This window comes from Diachasmimorpha longicaudata, chromosome 3 (assembly GCF_034640455.1).
Source record: "Diachasmimorpha longicaudata isolate KC_UGA_2023 chromosome 3, iyDiaLong2, whole genome shotgun sequence".
Taxonomy (NCBI): domain Eukaryota; kingdom Metazoa; phylum Arthropoda; class Insecta; order Hymenoptera; family Braconidae; genus Diachasmimorpha; species Diachasmimorpha longicaudata.
In genome coordinates this window covers 10,903,287-10,924,978 of record NC_087227.1, presented here as the reverse complement: position 1 = coordinate 10,924,978, position 21,692 = coordinate 10,903,287, and the positions used below count along the sequence as shown (strand labels likewise).

The 21,692-nt window shown below is 38.5% G+C and overlaps 2 protein-coding genes across 10 annotated transcripts; one reads left to right on the top strand and one right to left on the bottom strand.

Moving 5' to 3' along the window:
• The first annotated feature begins 1,884 nt into the window (after positions 1-1,884).
• Positions 1,885-16,990, top strand: Milt (milton). 8 transcript variants are annotated; one of them, XM_064117101.1, is made up of 5 exons: positions 1,885-2,086; positions 3,888-3,992; positions 4,691-4,795; positions 11,516-11,592; positions 11,942-16,990. In XM_064117101.1, the coding sequence occupies exons 4-5, from the start codon at positions 11,542-11,544 to the stop codon at positions 14,372-14,374; spliced, it is 2,484 nt and encodes an 827-aa protein (XP_063973171.1). In that variant the 5' UTR covers positions 1,885-2,086; positions 3,888-3,992; positions 4,691-4,795; positions 11,516-11,541; the 3' UTR covers positions 14,375-16,990. The 8 variants fall into 8 exon arrangements, with proteins under 8 accessions (XP_063973171.1, XP_063973168.1, XP_063973165.1 ...); XM_064117098.1 differs by lacking the exon at positions 1,885-2,086 and adding an exon at positions 3,175-3,748; XM_064117095.1 differs by lacking the exons at positions 1,885-2,086; positions 3,888-3,992; positions 4,691-4,795 and adding exons at positions 5,425-5,767; positions 8,587-9,239.
• LOC135160497 (DNA topoisomerase 2-binding protein 1) lies at positions 16,238-21,692 on the bottom strand. 2 transcript variants are annotated; one of them, XM_064117092.1, is made up of 3 exons: positions 21,413-21,692; positions 21,140-21,279; positions 16,238-21,034 (listed from the first exon to the last, which is right to left on the bottom strand). In XM_064117092.1, the coding sequence occupies exons 1-3, from the start codon at positions 21,521-21,523 to the stop codon at positions 17,527-17,529; spliced, it is 3,759 nt and encodes a 1,252-aa protein (XP_063973162.1). In that variant the 5' UTR covers positions 21,524-21,692; the 3' UTR covers positions 16,238-17,526. The 2 variants fall into 2 exon arrangements, with proteins under 2 accessions (XP_063973162.1, XP_063973163.1); XM_064117093.1 differs by having other exon boundaries at positions 16,238-21,031.

Here is a 21,692-nt window from a genome sequence, read left to right as displayed (position 1 = left end):
ACACTTAGAGTCCAACGTCCCTCGTGACGGTACCCCACGCACACTTGCACGATCCCAATTTTATCTAAAATCACTTGAGTTGTGTTCGTATTTTCTCATAACAATTGAATCAATTCACTGAAAAAAAATCACCCCTTCATAACCTCAACAATTTAGTATTAACGCGTTGAATTAAGGTTAAGGCCTTAGAAATCACTCAATGCAAGTTGTGTGCGGATAGTTCGAATCTACCGCGATAGAAACGACTGTCTCTGTCCGGGGGTGATGAAAAAAATGGCTGCTCTCTGATGTCGGATATTGCAACGAGCCAAAACAGTTATCGCGAGTGTTATATTTCGCAAAAATACCAAAGTTTGTGAGGATTACTTGCGGACAATGCTAGGAACGACCGATTTTGCTGTAAGTAACGAGCATTTTTCTTTTTTTACTGCCATTCGAGGAATCAACAATCCTTCCACAAAATCCTTCAGCTCACGTGAAATAAGAAATATTTGGCACCGAATTTTGTGTTAAAACTTTAGTTTTTTTCCTATCAGTTTTATTCAGAAGTTTGAAGATCATTTCGACATTCTTGTGGCACAGAGACACACAGGCGTCAATCGATCGATATTGTTTCATGTAAAGTGCCAAGTCCTCGCAACGAAGAAAAACCAATGTATCCTTGTCATCTGTTCTGAGTTTGTTGGGGACTTTTTGCAATGTCGGGGGGTTTTCATATTTACTGTTTGATATATTTAGTTCGAGTGTGTAGAATGTCAGTGAAATTTTCTCTCACTAGTTTCATTTGGAAATAATTCGTTTCGTCCTTCCGTCTTCGCAAATTGCCACCACGTGCATTTAATCAATAGGAAGGTGACTTTTAGGAACAAAACAAAAATGGTTGATCAATTGTTTTTTATCTCAATTACGTATGTGAATGCAACTCATTACCTCTTAGAGAGTGATCATTGTTCCTTGCATTAAGAATTGTTGACGCTCAATATCACCTTTCAGATATAACAACCCAACCTATCATAATAATATCAACCACTTCCCTTGAAGGGACCTTGTCTATAACTTCAGTCTAATTTGAAGGGTGTTTTGTAGTAATACGAAATGAAACATGTCAATAAAAAATTAAAAATGTTTGAATTTCTTTCAGAAAATTCCTGGCACCGGTAACTGCTGATTCCTACTTTTTTGCATCTGAAAACCTCAAATATCAGAGTAATATCCAACGGTGAGTCACTCCTGTACATTGATCCATCAAATTAACAATCATGACGATAAGTTTTTGAGACAACCGACCTGTTTGATAACTTATCAAGAATAATGTTAAATCTATTATCTGACAATTGTTATAAACAGGGATCGATTTTTTTAGTTCAAGCGAATTATGAGATTTAGAAGGCGACAGGAGGTCTTAACACTTAAGAACTTTATTACAGGTTGATCTCATGTTCAAATATTAGTATGTGTTCAGAGAAGTGAGACGAATAAAATCATCATCACTGGCATTGAATTTTTTCTGCACATTTCTTTAGATGAGTGACACTGTGGAATCACCAGTATGGTGATCCCACAGTAAAAAAAAGTTGTAGCGCAAATAGAACGTCTGAATAAACGGCGGATATTACCAACGTGAAGAGATTCGCCCCGCGAATATTTCGCCGACAACGTGTGTAGATAAAATAGGCCACAATAAGACAAATCTGGTTCACCTAGGTTAAGAGCCCAACTGGTTCAAACCAGTGCAGAGTATGATTTCATCGTTTCCCTTCCGTCCTAACAATCTCCCAAACATCTAGACTAAACTCGTATCTAAATCGTAAAAATTGCTCACGCGGTACATGAATATATTGAGTGATTGAGTAATCGAAGATATCCTTTTGTTTTTTAGGAAGTAAGACGTGTATCTCGTCGCCCACAGCGTCCAAACTGGCCGCCGTGGAGGATGTGGGTCCAGATAGGGCCGATACAGCAATTTGCCCATCAGCCGCCTCCCTGAAACTCTCCCCTACTACGCGGGCGACCTTGCAGTCGTTGAGATGCCCGCGTAATAAATTAATTACCTCCGTTACTACCCGTGACGCTGAAACCATCACAGGTAAGCCCTCTCACCGCAACACTCCTTAATCACAACCTGTATTCACTCAGACTCCGTAAACTTCTACTACCGATAAAAAGATAATTTTTTCAATTTATCGCTGAACACTTATGAAGCTCTTAGAAGGTCTTTGAGACGACTGGAAACTGTTTACCAGTGAACCTGATTTATAAACCCAGAAATTTGTAACACCTTGCATGGTGTTTTCCATTACTGCAAAAACCCAAATGATGATTGCACTCATGGTTGAGTACAATTTTCATCATCGCAAAGGGTACGAGCATGAAGATGAGAGGAGGGCAGTAATGATGATAATGATGATGATAATGATGATGATGATGATGGTGATTGGGAATTCTTGCGGTTCTCACACCATTACTTTCAACATAATTTCCATTCTGCACCTCTACTTATTTTTTACATGTTATGCCCATGAAACGAATGGTTTACTTAATTATTCAGAGAAAGAATAATTAGATGGATGGTGGGATAAATTCGAGCAATTTGAACGAATAGCAGCAAAGTTATCACCGTAGAGAGAAGTCTTGTGGATTTTAATATTAAATTGTGACCTTTGTTCGTGGCGTCATTATGTGTTAAACCTTATCTGGAGAAAAATGATAAATCTTCTAGTACAGCAAAACCAGATGATTGTCCGCAAAAATCGGATTATTGATTCATCACTGATTACTTCAGAAAGCCAATTTTATGCCACTCATTCGATTGACCTAGAAAATTGACAAATTAGTAACAGAATGATTCTCTGTTTTGGGAGCACAAGTAGAATCTGAAGAATACCGAAATAGGCTTTTTCAAACGGTCATTCAGTTTCAGAAATGAAGAAAGAATATTGTCCCATAATTAACATCTACTCAAGCATCAAATACTTAACTAGTGCGAATAAATTATCTGAAGTAAGAAAAGAAATTCCTGAATAGAAATTTTGAACGCCACGAAGATAACTCAGATTGAACTGGCATAAATCCAAGGTGCTATTTTCTACTGAACGTAACAGTCTAACACTTCTAGCTTAGTAATCGAATTACTTTGACGGTTCTTCTTTCGGGAGGACAACTATGAACTTAGTTCTTGAGTTGCAAATCGCGAGGAATCACTCAGGCCCAGTCTCTCGTGAATCTATCAATTAAAAACTTCTCGATTGATGATAATTAACATTCTTGATTTAAATTGGGTCCCCGTGGAAGACCTTTTGGTTCGATCCCGCAGAACTCTTTTTATTGTGCGTGGAATTTTCGCGAATAGCCAGGGACGACCTGGAATTTCAGTCATCTTAATGACGTGGTGAACTTATTCTCTTGAACGTACCTCGTGATTAAAAATTGATTAATAATTCAATAATATTACTAGTTTGGTGTATTCGGCACATGTCCGGTTTGAATCCTCAAGCACATTACGCAATAATTTTTAATGAAATAGACGCTGCTTTCGTCTGATTTTGAGGTTGGGATCAATAAACTTAATTTTTGGGTGCGACAGTGAAGGAAAAATAATAATGAAAATATATCTGGGTTTAACATTGTATCAGACATGCGGAAACAATGTTTTCCGGGCCAGTTAATATACAAAAACCCCCATATCCTGCTAAACTTGGAAAATTGCTTGATAAAAGAAGAGAAGCGATCCTCAACAAATGGCGCGATGGTAATATTAAGAAATACTTTTCTTCAACCAAAAGACACATCCAGCACCACAATGCATTCGAAAATAGCTGTCTTCAATATATTATAGGCTTATGCTCTCTAAGTATTTTCTAACGTTCAGTTCTTGAAATTATTTATAGAGGTGTGCAGCGGAGAAGAGCTTCCAGAAGTGGAGATAATAAGTCTACTGGAGGAACAAATACCCCGATATCGTCTTCGTGCTGATACGCTCACACAGTTTCAAGGTAAGATCGTCTCTCGGTTATTGATTTTATTCATTTCTCTTATTTATCGTCACAAGGGATAATTATTCCGCCAACAAATGATTCAATTAGTGCGAATCGACTTGGTCTAAATTATCATTACTTTTACCATAAATTATTAATTTGTATTCTCATCATTATCATTTATTATTCGTTACTTAGATCATAGTTTACCTTATGGTCATGTAATGAATATTCCAAGGCCAGATGTTGCAAAACTGTTACGTTAAATCCCATCAAAGGTTCACACAGATCAGATGTCACATTATCATGAGATGTGACACCGCACCGTTTAGACCACACCTTGAACTTGTCAACTCTTTCCTGGTTGTAATAAAACTTTTGTGGCTTCTTGGCTCATTGGCCTTTGTCAGACTTCCATTAATCAGTAAATGATACTTGCTTCAGTGCAAAAGTATAATTTTCATAGTTCAAAGGGACTGTTGATGAGTCAGGCAGTCGTATTTTTTTTACACTTACTTGTGAATGAGAAGATTCAAGCGACGAATTCAACAACAAACTGTCATGAATATAAATTACGTGGGGCATTACAGGGATCTTTTGCTGAATTTTTATGAGTTTACTCGCCTGTGAAATATTCATGAGCCCAATGATATACCCGCAATTTTTTTTTGACTGTTGAACTGCAGCGATTAATTTTCTGCTTTTCTACTCACCAGGATACGAAAACGCTGATTGGTTCATTCCTTCACCTGCGCTGAGACCACAGGAGACAGACGTCAAATTGTCACCAGAGCAAATTCGAGAGACACTCAACTACTTCAGTAAGTGAACCCTTTTTTATTTGTTCTAGTTTTTACAGTACAAAGCGAATTATTGCGTAAAGAGGCTGAAAGTAGAATTATGATTTTTTCCTGAGAACTTGAGATAGCGAATTGAAATTCCGGATGATTATAGTTCTCACAATGCTGAAGGTTGATAGTTTTAATCATTATCACTGTAGTGCCATAGTACTTAATCATTCGAGAATAAATAATAAATCGTAATCGAAGGTCAAAGAACCGTTGAAGCGTTCAATTTCCTAGTCACAATGCTCTGAATTGTCTTGACAGACGAAAGAGATTGCAATTGTCAGATTTTTATCGATGAATTTCATCGTATTTCGGTCTCGTATTCTACAAATAAATTAGTGCAAGCGGAAATCGTATATGACCACGTACTAATGTTTTGTGAAAAATATCATTTTGCACATTCCCTAGAGGTCTCCGTCGATAGTCATGCAAAATTTCAATTACTCAATTTATCAATAATACGTAACAGAGAGAGTTGATTTTTTTTTTATACATTTTACGTTTGTCGTCGAGCAGACGCGCGCGCATCTTACCACTATATCTATATGTGTGTATTCAACCTTACATTCCGCAATGAAACCGATTCCCCAGTGGTGGTGGAGTTCAGTTATCTAGAGACGGTAGCTCAGTCCGTTCCTCGCGGTCCCTCCCTCGAAGCTAGTTCCATTCGGATATATCCCACGGCACGCCTTCTACGTCTTTTTGATAAACACGTGTCGTTTCTACTCGATAAACGGCCGCCGGATAATCCAACCATTATTTTAATCAATCATCAAATTTGGGCGAAGTAAGGGAGGCCATGGGAAGATCTGATGGAAAAAAATTGTTATCAATTCAGTTAGTGCTTCATGTGAAATGAATTCGGCCAACAGAACTGTGAAGTGCAAAGAACAAACAGAAAATCAACTGCAAAAATCCGTCGTGAAGAAAAATAAGCTTTTTAAGGTGTCACTTATCACGAATCAATCGTCGTAATGTTCTGAAGAAATTCATCCTTGAAATAGAGAGGAAAAAAAGGAAACACAAAGTTCATTCGTCCATTTCCCTGTGATTGTGAATCATAGATATCGGCGCAGATCGTGGAGGTGACTTTCGGCATCTACTGGGAGAATTAAAAAATGATTCTGTGAAGAAATTTCATTTTTTACATTTTCCACCGATGCAAAAAATTATTTCTCATCCTTTCGGGTTTGTGAGGGTTTCTCGTCGACTCCCGAAATGGTAGGACAGTCTTTGGATCTACTCAGAAAATTAGAATTCAGTTTTACTTAATACCTCCACGTTTCATGATCTTCAGGATTAATTCGTGACGTTTTCAAAAAATTGCCTGGTGTGCGTTTGTGTATAGGAGTACGTTTATCTATCGAGTGGTTTTAACCCACGAGTGCTCTTGAATTACCGGTATTATTTTTTATGTCTGCGGGCAAATTCAATTTGATCGTAAAAAAATTACCATTACAGTCTCCAATTATTTCCTTCAGTCATGTGAAGAAATTTCACTTTTTATAGAACTCATATTTTTTTTAACCAGTCCAAGAAAAAGTTCTTTACTTCTCAGCCATGTGCGTTTATCACACCAATTTCTAACGAACAATTTCAAGTTCTTAAGACATGAAGAACCAATTTTTTCCATTTTCCAACATTTCCAACGTGCTGGGGTTTTCCTCATAGCATATACATGTTGACTGTTCGCAACATTTTTTATCTAACTGATTAAACTCATGCCATTGTGTCAACCCATTAAAAAGTCAGTGCCGGTCGTTCACTTCTCTCACTCACAGACTGGGGAGTGACCGATGAAGCTGAAACTAGCGAGTGATTCGCCAGTGGAGGATTCTATTTAGCTAAGTCTAGGGGTATCCAAATATTTTTAAATCATGTACAACTCGCTCACGCTTGAAAAACCTTTTTACTTGCGAATGTTTGACCCTGACATACTTTAAAATTGCCTAAATGGAATTTATTGCTGGTGAATATCCAACTAGTTCAGCTTCGCACACCACTTCTAGGGGTTGGTGAAATATCTAAAAAATTAATTCATACAACCACCGAACCGCTTAGAAAATTCCACTCAATACGAAATCCCCTTTTGGGCCTTCTGCCAAAACAAAAGATAAAACAGCATTTTTTTCTTTCATTTTTACAAATTGTTGAATTATCTACTTCTGATTGCTGTGATAAGAATGCATGAATGTGAAGGCGATATGAGGGACAAGGACTGGTAGAATAATAATAAGTGACCACTGTCATGACCGATAATTATCGCAAATTACCCGAGAATCTAACCATATGGTCCGAAAAAGAAAGGACGATTGCTGAAAGCGTGAAATGAACGCATAAATTTCGGTTGTTAATTCCCATTCGTGCATGGTAAATAATAATAATTAAATTCTATTAAAAAAGACGTCCAGTTCACGCTTAAATAATAACCCTAACATGGGGGAAATGAAGATTCAGGTCAATTTGCAACTCTATAGATTTTCGGTCATTTTGGCTCATATTTGATGCAGGTTCATAATGACGGGCGGGCATTTGCACATAAAATTCGGTCACGGTCAGTCAACGTTCAGAAACCGGTCATTAACGTCTGACGTGACTCAAAGAAAAATGATGGTCATTCGACATTTTTCATGAGATGTTCTTTTTAAAATGGACAGAAATGATTGGAGCGATTTTATTGATAGTAACCAGTTGAATGCGACGTACCTTCACGTAATTCATATCTGATGGAATTCGCAGTTGAATTGTCTCAACGACTCTGCTGTCAATGAGATAAAAATGATTGATTTTTTTAGATGTATTCCGCAAAACGAGTATAAACATTTACTGCAAACGATCTTAAATTCCACAGCAAAATTACTGGTGCTGGCATGTGGATATTTTCAAGTCTGTCTAAATGAATCCATCCGACCGTGCTCTACAGTAATTTTTTTTTCGGTGTTATAAATAGACTGTTTTCATGTTTGGTCTTCCCAATTTAGTGAAAAACTAATCTCTCCTCTGGAAGAAGCGGCGCAATTTCGTCAAAACTAGAAAAAAAAAGTCGGTGGAGATTATCGTTAGTGGTTGTCTTTCAGTTGTTATCGTCAATTTTTAATTGAATTATTGTGACGGTCGGTAGAATCGATTGACGTAAACTTTTAATAAGGAGCTGAAAGTTCTAACCCCATTTAAAATATTTCTATTTCTTTTCATCCTCAATATTTATTCTGCTCACTCAAGTAATCCGTGTTGCACTTCCGTAATACAGGGATTTGAGATGTGACCCACTTGGTACAATTGTAAATTGAGCGAAGAGGATTTTTATTCCTGATTCGCTCCACTTATTATGTAGCCAATTACTTCGAAAAACAGAAGTCCATTAATTGTTTTAATCTATTAAAAAAACCCTTGAGTAGATGGAAAGTGGAAAAGGAATGAAAGGAATGTTCTCGTCTGCCTGAAAGTAGACAGTTCGTCAATAGTTTAGCGTCGTAAATTAGCATTAGTTCGGCTCGAAACTGATTAGATATTTTCCTTCGATTGTGTAGGTCCGCAAATAACAAATGGGCTCCTAAAGTTGAATTTTCTGAGGACTCAGCGAGTCCTAATCTTCTGTAATATTCTTCACCATTTGTAGTATTTCTGAAAGGGTCTATTGTCCACCATCAGATGAATTTACTGACGGATGGGCTCCCTATGTCAAACTTCAGTCTCCAGTTTGTCTGTGAATGGTGATTTCTCTCATGGGATAAAATTCACTCATCTTCGTTATTTATTTCCAGCGTCAATCAAAATTTGAAACTATTTTTATCAAAAGTGACACGTGATTAACAAGCGAACAAAAAATATGATCGAGTAAGTGACTTTAAAAATTATAAAACGTAAAATTATTGCTGGAGTCCTGTTCTGACTGTTCACTGATAAGGAGAAGAGAATTTTAAATCCGTGCAAGTCCTCAATGGAAGAGATGACATGAAAAAACGGGACCCCGATAGGAAACGATCGAGTTCCAAATCTGGAATAGATTTGACCACGTCAACTTTGACCTTTCGAGAATCGACATTCAATTGTCTGGCGATAGATGTGACCAATGATGGTTTATCAGTGGCTTCGCCCTTGTCACCAGGACAATCACCGTCCAGCCAGTACAGTGCTTCCACTAGCATCCAGGAGTTCTCAGAAAGACCACGAACGTCGTCTGAAGCTAATGATGAGTTGTGGGAGGACATTGGTGTTGTTGAGTCTCTTGATAAAGGACTCGGGACCTCCGATGAAAATACGGAGGAGGAAAGGGTTGAAGCATTGAGAGATTTACTTCAGGATAGTAATATCCACGAAGGTGATGGCATTGTGTCAGATTTTTTGTTTCATGTTGCTCGAACTAAACATGGAAAATTGTACATTCGTGTCATCCGGACTCTACTACTCAATAGAGGTAAATCAATATTGAAAAGTATTCTCGAACCTTTCCTAGTTTAGATAAATCATAATAATTTTAACTCTTATGCGTTTTTATTGATATTTATAAAACATTTAATGCCCAAGCCTTAAGAAACACATCATCACCCCCTCATTGCCCTACACCGAAGCGTGAAATTTATGGGCTTTTATGAACAATTAAGAATAGGAATCAATTTTTTTAGTTTCTGCATAACCAATTTACGTGATTTGAATTTTTCCGCGCAAACGCTGTCGTTTCTCGATTCAGCGTTCAGTTCACGTTCCAAAACGTTCCCGACTTCACGGTGAAGCCAAGTAAAATGGTGGATAGAGTCAGTAGCAGTGAAAACCTTAGTGACTCAAGGTTAATAACGATAGCCAGTGTATCACCAAAGTGATCTCCCAATCTGGCACTCATTATCAATCACTTTTGTGACCCCCTCAAGACCTCTGTTGTAACAGTGATATTATCATCCATGGAAAAGTGAGCGATATTATTGAAATTAAGGAAACAATATTCGTCGTGTGACGCACGTTGTGGAGTATGTGAGAACAACTTCGTCGTGTACCTGGCGGCATCATAATATCTAGGGTGTAACGATCATCAATATTTATTTAATGGTAAAAAAAATCATTCGAGTGTTCAGAAATTCGCAATGTGAGTTTTTACATTCATAACCGAACATGTACTTCACTTGGAAGTTGATAATTTAGCGATTCGTGGTGAAATGACACGTGATTAGATCGTTGTTTCAATTCACCGGGGGGGAAATGACAGTAGCAACAGACCTTCTAACAGCTGACGATTCCTGGAGATTATACGATATTACGCAACTTCTATAAAAGTATTTGAACGGAATCAATACATTTATTTACTCGTTTTTTTTTCTTTTATTGAAAAAGTTGACTAATAATTTCGGAGATAAAAATTATTCGTCTATTTTATTAATCATTTGGATCGTTAATTTACTTTTAATGGCACTCATCAAGCCAAACTTCGAGTATTTCAACGCTAGTGCACTACAAATATCTGGTTCTTAATTAGTTGAACTGACATATTTTTCTGTCATAACTCACGAATAGGACTGTTGAGAGGTTCTACGGTTTACCATTACAGTCGAAATTGTACAGCATTGAAAAGAATTCTAGCAAATGCTAGGCTATATCCTGAGCCAAAAGCAGGGGGTGCAATTGCATGAGATAAAATTTTTTCGACCTTGTGTCAAGTAATATTGCCGTCAAGGCTGTAGGCAGTGATTTACAACTCCTTGATGAGGGTTATCGACAAAATTCGTTAAATATCCAACAGCTTTTATTGGCCCTGGCTGGGTCGTGACAGTTTCACGGTGGATCAGAACTCAGAATCACGTGCGTGTTTAACTCCGGAGCCAGGAACATCATCGAGCCATGATTTGAGCAGTGGTTGTTCAAATCATGACGATGATCCATACGAATATGATGAAGAAATACCAAGAACCGAAGAAGTTTATGAAAGAGATGTGAATGGCTCGACATGGGATGAAAATCATCAACAATCGGCAAGTTCATCAACCGGGGTCACGCCCTGCTGGGGATGCAGGGGCTGCACTCCGGGTACACCACTATTTCTCCTTGGATCACCGGCGGAAGCTCCATGCACGTGCATCTCTTGTCAGTAATAAATGATTTGAAAATACAAAATAAAAAAAAAAGAAACGTCATTTTATGTTGCTTCATTGCAAGTACCAGCACATGCGATGGCAATTCGTTGTTGTCTATATTTTTGATGATCATTATTGACACAATTTTGTACTACATGAATGGGAGATATTTTCCATCATTTTTTATTTATTTATAATCTGTGATGCACCACGTGGGGCTGAACAGATGCGGCTGCGCTGCAACGCCTCTGTCTGGTTATTCATAAGGATCGATAGGACTCTGATGCAACTTCTCTATAAAACAACATCTAAAGTGTCAACAATTAGTTTCTGTAAAAATCTACGAACACTAGCACGTAATATTTCGCACATGATCTAAAGATTCGAGTAATAATTACACTTTTTTAATGAAGCAGTAGTGACCGAGGAATTTATTTTTTTCTTTCAAAGAATAGGTGCTCAGGTACTCAGGTGCCTACTTTTTAGTATTTACTCAGCCTCTTTGCCTTAAGGGCCTGTTCAAGGGCGACGAATAAACTTCACAGCTTCAATAAATTTTTTTTTGTTGAAGTTGGAATCAATTGTCGAGAAATAAATTATTTGTAATTATTTTCTTTTATTTTCGTTTCAGTTCTATGCAGCAATCGAGTGAGCCAAATGACCAAGACCTATAATGATATTGAGGCAGTGACAAGGCTTCTGGAGGAGGTAATTTTTTTATAAATTGAGAATTATTACTCGCACTGTCAATTGCACTGTCTTGTCTGGGATTAAATTCAATGTTTACAGACACACGCTATTACGTATATCAGATATGGTTATTTTACTATTGATTTGATACTACACAACGTGAATCTAAAATTTATACTCAAGTGAAAAAGCTTTACACCACTTTAACTACGATTGTTCATAATTGGCGTGTAGAGGGAATAGAGAGAAATAGAGGGGCATAAAAATATTTCCCTCTATTTGCTTGCATTTAACAATGTTTTATTGACTATAAATTTGAGCTATAAAACGGAGCCTCATCATAACAATTCATCTTTTTTTTTTTCAGAAAGAAAAGGACTTAGAACTAACCGCCCGGATTGGCAAAGAGCTTCTCACCCATAACCAAAAGCTCGAATCAACAGTCAATGTTTTGGAAACTGAGTTGAAACAGGCAAATGAGAAAATAACTCAGTTGAGTCATGAGCTTCTGAAGAAAACTGAGTTGATTCAAATTCTCACCAATGACGTGGATGAGTCAGCATCGGAGGGGGGGACTCCTACAGCTCTCCGAGGTATCAACCTGGACTTGATGCAGCGTCGAATCTATTCCCTTGAAGATGAGAACAAACAACTGAAGAGCGAATTCACGCGTTTGGTCAAGGATACGGATGACTGCGAGGCACAAGAGGCAAGGTTAGTGAAGGACATTGCTAATCAGTTAGCAAATGCTAACATGGAGGTCGATGGTATTGCCGAGGAATTGGGCCGTCAAAAAGAGGAAAATCGGTTGCAACATGAACAGATAAATAATTTAACTACAAAACTGTCGGAGACAGAATTACGCTTAGCCAAGTTACTAACAGAACACGATGAAATAGGGGAAAATTTAATGATAACGCGAGAGAATCAAAATGCTTTAGCAGCTGAGTTAGCTGATTTTAAAGAAAAATATGCGGAAATAGCGCATCTATTGGAGGTGGCCCAAGATGAGCTTAGGAAACAACGGAGGAGAGGACTTCCTACGGTTAGAGGTGGCTCATTATTTCCATCAATGGGCGCTGCACCTCAACCGGACTCGATAGCGTCAGAGCTTGAGTCATCTCTTTATTCTGAGTTGAGTTTAGATTCTGGAATTATGCCGGACCGAGCTCCGACGTATAGGAAAGTATTTGAAACTGTCAGGAGTGCAACAAGGATCTCAAGTGCTCAGGATAGTAATCAGTTCCCAAGGATTGGATTAATGACAACGTCAACGGTGTCTACAGGCTCCAGTGGGCCTAGAATGAGTTGTGGACCCATTCCCGGATACCTAGACTCTGCTGGACAGAGTGATACCGAAGGATCCTTGATTGCTGATCACGAAGAGTATCCCGGTCCACATCCCACTGGTGTACCAGGTGCACCAGGAGCTGCTGATCTCGAGGCTGCCCTTCGCCGCCTGACACCGGCAGAAGTCATAGCCAGGCGGGCGTGTTTGAGTACGGGTACAGGTTATAATTTTGATTACGATGGAGGAATCATTCACTCACCACCAACATTTCTACCGCTCGGGTGCCGCACTCCTGACAGCATAATGTCAACAGGTTCGAGTGGAAATGTGTCTGGTTTCAGTAATCACTCCAGCGGTTGGCGTTTGCCGGAAAAACTTCAGATAGTAAAACCCATGGAAGGCTCACAGACTCTCCACCACTGGTCTCAACTAGCAACTCCCACTCTGGGAGGACTTCTAGATGAACGACCTGGTGTCAAAATTCGTGGAGGACGAGCTCTGGAGGATTTAGGGCTTGAGACATTTACATTAGCAGACTTAGAGGAAGACGAAGAGTACTCAAATCCTGGAAAACTTTTCCAAGACACAGGCTCAGTTTATACTTACACCAACAGTACTGTCCTTCATCCAGAGGATCCTACTCATATCATTTCGAGCGTCATCGGTTCCAGGGTGGCCACAGCCCCTAGTAGTGCCATAAATTCAGGTATGAATACACCCAGAACTCTGTCACGACGCAATTCAACAACAACATTCTCAACAACTCTCGGTCTTGCCAAAATGTTGAATGAACGGGGAATCAAGGCAGTCACAGCTTCTTGTATGGCAACCCCTTGTAGTGAACGTAACTTCACCCCTACGGCAACGCCTTGCAATAGCCCTGATGGTACTCCACCTTCGTCTAGACCTGCTACGCCTGATAATAGTCCGGATGATAGTCCAGTGGGCTTTGGAATATTTTCAACTGGCGCTGAACTGATTAAAAGAACATTCGGCAGTGAGCCTTCACAATTACCGAAGAATAAACGTAAACGCAAGACTATCCTCTCGAGGTCTGATAAAAAAGCTTTGACGGGTATTCGATTGGTGGAAACATTAGAAAGAATGGGAATTGATTCTATCATGGCCACTGCTGGGGGATCCTCTGTATTACCTCTGGCACTTCAGGGGGCACTTTGCACCAGAAGGTCTGTGGATAGTCCCATGGCACAACTGACATTTCTCAAGAGGTCCATTTCCTCGGAGAAATTAGGATCTGGCGCTTCGTCACTCTGCGGAGATTCGACTTTCAATGAGATAGATGAGGATAAGGAGGGGGAGGTGCCCGACAAACCGATTGTTGGAGTCAGGGGACAAGCCGGGAGGCGAAGAGGAGGAGGGAGTATGAGACCTGATTTGGGACAGGTTACGAGTGCTGTATCTACATCAGTTACCAAGGAGTCAAGCACACAATCGACCTTTGGGGTGTTGAGTTCTATTTTGTTTGGGCGAAAGGGGGGATTACTGTAGACATATTCTCCAAGAGTGAGATCGTGACGCGATGGAGGGGGAGGAGGAATTTGAAAGGAATCGCCTTCAGTAGTTGATATTTTATTATTACAGTTTATACAGTTCGATATAAATGAAATCAATCTACTACTTCTTTTTTAGATTTCAGAAATTGTGATTCAAATATGTTGACATGACAAGCCTGAGGTTGATAAATTTGCCGAAGGGGGAGTTATAGTAAGAAATTATTTGTTTAAAAAATATTGACTTGTTAATTGATCAGAAAAGTCTCCTGACGTATATTTGATTCTGTTGTAAGAATGGGGAGATGCACATAATCCATGGATTTCCGATCTCTTCAGCGTCACCTAGATATATTCTAATGTGTTATTAGGAACCATGAGACTCCTCCTTCGACGGTTTAACAGTCCACGAAACTATAACTATTTACAGTTATTGTTTTATAAATTTACAAACGCACCTTTTGACGAATAATTCGCCCAAACAATCTACAATCACATGGAGAGTTCCATTGAATTGATTTCTATCGAACTGTTATGCAGTTGATTCCTGAATTGATTCAATCCTCATTAGTTTACACGCTGTTTAGGGAATTATGCATTCACCTGGTGCATATAATGGAAATATCTTCTTTTGCATTTTGTTCAAAAGACAAAAACAAAATACAACAGCATAACTTCTGTGGTGTAGAATATAAATGTGTAAATACGTATATTAGGTACATAAAAACGCTCATTAGGTTCAGTTAATATCTTTATTTTCATGTTCATCGATACGAGGCTGTATGCACGTACAGTAGAACTTGACATGATTGTGTGTTGTCATACATTGAATACCTGCATTGTCTTACAAAAATTATCCCATCATTTATATTCAAAAAGTGAATTAGTGACCATTGTTCGAATAATTCCATAAAACTTATAAAGGGGTGTGGAGCCATTTCACATAACTTATGATAAGTTCTACTGTAGGTGCAAAATTTTAAAGGCTAGTCACAAGCGAAGAGAAATGATAGGTTATGTAATAACTGGAATAACTTTTGTGAAAGTGTGCGGTTTCAGCAGGGAAAATAAATGTAAATACAGTGTAAGCTCATAAGTTAAGGGAAATTAAATGATGGCGCTTTCTGCTTCGATATGAATCAATCATCAGCACAAATGTATCATGGGTTTTACAAAAAACAGACAAAAAAAATTTCAACAGTTTTTTATTTAATGAATGGTATTTTGCATTCAAAGTTCTTTCATTGCTATTGCTAGTCTTCTTAGTTAGGACTGTGCATCTAGCGACTGTGTAATGTTCTCTCGGCATTGGAGAGAGTTTTTTTTGCATTTTTGGGGTTTTTCGAACTTGCCACCATTACGACTTTCTACAGAGATAGATTCAAGGACAAGAGAGTATTACAGCCTTGTGGATAGATGTACAAATATGTTTAAAAACTTGTAAAATTGAGTGCCCATTATAATTTCAACAATTTTGGTAGTAAATAAATTTTTAATAAATGAGTTCTTCTCTCAATCTGGCGACTGACGAATTCAGCACTTTCTGGATTTATGTTTTTGGTGCATGAAAAAAAATCAAGAAAAATTACTGTTCTGACATAGTAGATGTGTTTATTCATTAATTGCATTTTGTTCGTCTTCAACCTGAAAAATCAGTTGGTCAGTTGGTAGCCGAAATTCTCCAGTCCTATAAAATAAACCTAACTTTCTGTACGATAGTCAAATAACTTTTCTTGATTTTTTTTCTCCTATTATCTAAATAGGAATGAAAAAAAATGTTGCCTACTTTAATTTAATGATATTCGTAAAGCCTGACTTCTCTGGAGATGAATTATTTTTTCTTTCCTATTGATCTGAGATTAAATTTTTGTCGTATTTTTTTTAATGGGCCTAACTCTGTCCCTCAAGGTAATTTATTTTGTGCAATGAAGATTTTGTACATAGAAAAACGTGGGAACGTAACTTAAATGATGCCTTTATTTATTATAGAATAGCGAACAATTTGAAATTAAGATTTTTCTCCATTGACCTGTAAAATGTTATGAGAATTGTGCGAAAATATTCACCAGAAGTGAAATCAATTTTAGTGAATCAAACACAAAATAGTGTTGCAACATTATTCCACAAAAATAAAAACGACGAAAAATTTTCAAAAATAATGAAAAATTCAAAAAAAATATTCCTAGAAATGAAATTATCTTGGCAGCTGTAGAAGAAATCAGTAGAATGTTAAATAACTTATCAATTGCATATGATACATAACGACGAAAATTGTTCAAATGGGCATGATCCAAAAGAGAAATGACTTATGACGTGAATACTTCTTATATTGTCCAACCTCAATGATCATCTTTTACATATGTGGGAACTAGAAAAAGTTTCAGATTATTTGAGCTGTAATGTTTTATCGTTTTGTATAAAAAATGGATTTAGCCGTTAAATAATGGATTCAGATCTACAAAGGCAGGTGTAAGAAAACGTAATAATGGACTGCGCTGACACAGAATGATTTTATGAGGATGCGAATATTTCGTACGATGTATTGTTACAGTGAACATATTATGGAAAATATGACGATGAACAGCAAAGTGAAACAATAGATTTATTTAAATAATCAATGTAGTACTCATTACTTCATGAGCATATATTCTCTATTTTTTGTGTAATTCCATCCTCCTAAAAGGGTAGAAAAGATCTCAACCCGAAATGCTTCCACTTCGGAGAATAATTCATTAATTACAATTGGTAATTGGTCCTTCAGTTTTTAGACATTACAAGTAGAAAAATACCTTACAAAGTTATTGCAAATAATTTTTTTACAAATTAGGCTTTCACAAAAATAGAGAGCAGAACATATCCACTCTAAATATCACTACCAAAGCAATTGGTAGAAATAAGCTGTTGACTAATGACGCAAAAACTTAAATAAGAAAATAAGAACGAATGAAGGATTTTTTTTTCTAAAAAATGCATTTCTATTCACCTTCATACAAAGTCATATTTTATCAAAAATCATTTACATATTTTGATTGACAGCTGAACGAAAATTCAGAAAAAGTGCACAAACGTTAACGGGGTAACGAATTAATGAAATCAAAGTATAATTTTCATCTGTGACCGCTTTCCACTTCATCCGCTATATTCACACAATTATTTTGGTAATAAAGCCAAATACTTTTTAAATTCCGGTATGACATGATCTCGTGGATTAATCGATCCATTTGTGGTTAGCAAGGTATTCAGAAACTGTGGTGGGAAGCACATAATCCCCTTACTCGCCAACATAGCCCAGTCCATAGGCTGACCAGGTCTATTAGTAATAAAGCAGTGAGTAATTTTTCTCCCCGTTGGACTCGAATCGTACGGAGGTTTTGCGTGGACAACTGTACCTCCACCAGCTCTGATAAGTCTCTCAAACTGATCGTACTTATCCTTATTTACTATCAACATGGCAACAATTCCCTCAAAGGCAGCATTCCTGGAATTTTCTAGCGCCAGTCGCCATCGGTGTGCGGCTGCAGCAATCGTCTTTTCACTGTCTGCCTCGATGGGCGGGACGACACCTTCATTAAGGGGATTTCCCCATTCGTATCTCTCTTCGTCAATAAATCGATTAGCAACTTCACAATCCCGTAAATACGATGAATGTAGTACCCATTTACCACCAGCGATGCTACCCAACATTTTTTCATTTCTCGAAGGACGAATGCATAACAAATGCGTCGCAGAATCATCAAATACTGACTGAGTTGACACTTCGCCCCCTAATTTAATAATCAACGCTTCATAATTTTCCCTGTCTTTGATTCCAGAGAGCATAAATTTAAATTTCTTCAACATTTTTCCTGGTCCCTCAGATTCCCGACTCTCCTCCATTTCTTCCGGTGCTTCCAAAGTGCTCTTTGAATTCCTCATGGCTATCTTGAGAGGATGAGGATGAGGATCTTCCCACCCCACACTCTCCGCCTGTGTCGCTGGTACATTACAAATCTCACTAATCTTCTCTCTCTCCTCTCCGTGAATTGAGAATCTTCCCTCATTAGAGCTGGACGAGGTAGCCTTGAGCATTTTATCCATCTCCTCTAATTCCTGGTGAATCTCAGTGTTCTTCGGAGTGTCGTCATTAAACGATAATTCTCGATTTATTGGAACAATTAGCTCACCACGTGACTCTTCATTAACCACCTTCGCTGGTCCGGGTAGCTCACCCTGTGGTTCAACCGAATTTCGCTCATCGGCGTCTTCGAAACTATCGCTACATTCGTCTTCCGAATTTTTGGGTTTTTTCAAAGCTGACCACAGTTGACGTTTGAGCTCTGATAGTGGAGTGCTGAGCCTCCGTTTTTTTACCTGCGGCTCTTCGACATTTTCCGGGAGGCCATCAATCCACTTTGCCCAAGCCTTCCTCGTATTAGGTGTGGGATTTTCCTGGAACACCTGACCGTAAGGAGTTTCAGGTGTTGCAAAGTGGAATGGTGAATTGGGACTATTGTTCTTATTCAAACTCAACCGTTTATTGATGATTGGAGTCTCCATGTTGGGCGTCTGATTGAGAAGTCTCTTTGGTGTTAAAATTTGTCGATTTTCAATAGCCAAGGAGGCAGGCACCGCACCACCCTCGAGTGGATTCTTTCGCTGGGGGGCTATCGTCTCACCGACTAAAAATGGAGTCTCATCAACTAATGTCAATTTGTCGGCGCAGGCTCTCAACCATTCAGCTGTTACCGCTGGCCGTTTCCACTTGACCGCGGCATTGTACTTATTTCCGCTCGCAGATGTGCAAATCAGATGAGTTCCACCGTACAATCCCTTTTCAATGTTGGTTTGACGGGCAAACATGTCCTGATGACGAGCACCTAGGGCAGCTGCTAGTTTAGAGAGATAAGTTCGCTCCATTCCTGTATAGGCAGAAATCACAATAACACAATCTGAGAGTGGTTTTACACTCTCGGGAATGCAAATTGGTTTGTGATAATACTGAATATCGACCACTGTATCGTGATCCAAGCAATCGTCAATGAATAAACTTGTAACAACATCATTCGCAGATGTTTTTAAACTGACTCCATTGAACGGAACAATAGCAAAATCGGAGAATCCTGTGAAACTGCGAGACAGCAATTTTCCACCGAGACCAGTAATGTTGTCCCTCAGAGTGGGATCTTCTTCTTCGGCTAAACTAGTGAGGGAAAATGTTAAATTTTTGAATATTTGAGCTCCCATTGTTGAAGGCTGAGTCAAAGGCACTTGGCTGTCGTTTGCTGCGGATTGATTCACTGATTTCGATTGATTTTGGTCAAGAGGCAATTTTTCGGGGGGAAAATTGCTCTTCGATGGATTTGAACTTTGACGTTGGAGGTACTGCTGGACGAGATCTGGTTCATCTTCAGGGGGTTGTGGGAGCTTTTCCAGTTGGAACACTGGGACTGGAGGGCGCTTGGATTTTTGGAGCATTTGAAGATTCTTTTTGGATAGTGGAGATTGAGGGAGTGCAATTTTATTTGGTTCATCTTTTTTATCAAATGGAAATAATTCCTCTGGCGCCGGTCTTTTCAGTTTAATACTCTCCTCCAACCATTGAAGGTTCAACAGGTGAGGATGAAGGCCCTTCGCTTGAATCGTCTTCAAAACTCCAGATGCTTTCGCTAGATCTCCCACAAGCACGTGAGTCAGAGTCTCCGAAATATCGTCGTACCGCGTGGCACTTCCCATGTTCATTATTTTGTGGATTTTGTCTTTTTGAATTGAGGAGAAGCCCGCCAAATAAATATTGCAGCCATCTAAAAAAGGACCCGCTTTCTTTGCTTCCTTGATACTTATGTGATCTATTGATAACGTCGACTGTTGGAGACTCGGATCCGGGACATTCGTTTGAGCAGTTGAATTCATTGTACTGGACATGGTTTCATTGATGAGACCGTTAGGGTTGAAGTCACCTTGTATGCAACTGATGGTTGAAATATTTAAATTCGCGTGCGACAATTGTGAGCCCTTCTCGGGAGTTGAGCACTTGTTTTTATGAGATGGAGAGATCAGGAACTCGTTGAAGGGGAGAGCGTAGCCCACTTCTATACTTCTTTTCACCCACTCCGGCTTTAAGCAAGGAATACCATTTGCCATAGCAAATTTTATTTTCTCACTTATCGTTGTGTACTCCTCGGCGATAAGAATTTTCACCTTTTGACCGTCCAGGGGGCCCATGAACTTTCCTCCATTCTGCTCGATTAATTTTTTCAACTCATCTTTTTTGGTTTTAGGTAGATTTGTGGACGTTACAACTAGATTCATAAAAACTGGAACTTGATACTTATCGAAGCTCCTGTCAGTTCCCGGTACAAAATCTTTCAGATTTTCCTCCCATACTGCGAAGATCCAGTCTTTCGTGTAAACTTTTATACCGTCTTCCATTGCTTTTTCGTACTTGGCAGACATGACAGAATCCCCGATGAGATGGGTGACACAGTGGCGCAATTCTTTGATACAGATTCCACCCATGTATTCAATTTTCTGCTGATAGGCGAGTTTAGCCTCAGGACTGAACCCGGAAAAGCAGGCGACAACGTCTCGCATGGCTGTATTTAATATTGGACTGGTGCCTGGGGGAATCGGCTCGTTCGTTAGAAAACAACGAAGGAGACATTTCGGTCCAAGTATTCTACTGAAAGCAGGAAACAATGATTATTTTTTTAACAATAATATCATATGTGAGAACACTATGAAATAAATTCTTCTCAAGGATTGAAATATGCCAATTGTAACTTACAAACATTTCGTTGCTTGAAGTTTTTTAAAGACGTCTCCCTCGAATGTTTCCAGCACGAAAATATCTGTTTTCTCTGGTTTCAATTTATGGTACTCGCTCTCTTTGATCCACTGAGGTGGGATCTCATTCTCTTTACATTTCTGTTGTTAAAAAAATATATTAGTTATAAAAAATTGCAACGTGAGTGACAAGTAACACTCACTCTCTTAAATTCAACCAGTGTCATAAAATCATGCACTGCTTTAAAAATCAGGTATTTTCAACAAAACATACCTGGAAAGCTTCCCACATATCCTCCGAACAATCATCTTCACTTGCATATTGCTTTGATATAAAAAAATAAACATTTAGTGAGCCTTCAAATTGACTAAGTTGACTGGTCATCGTTATTTTTGTCACTACAATGATTTTTCCCAGCACCCATTCAATTTTTTCCACTCGTCACGAGATGTGCACAATTAGTTTTTCACTCAAATACATAATTCTCTTGTAATTTACAAACAAGTTTCACTTGAATCAAAAGTCCTGACATATTCTAGACAGCACATAACCT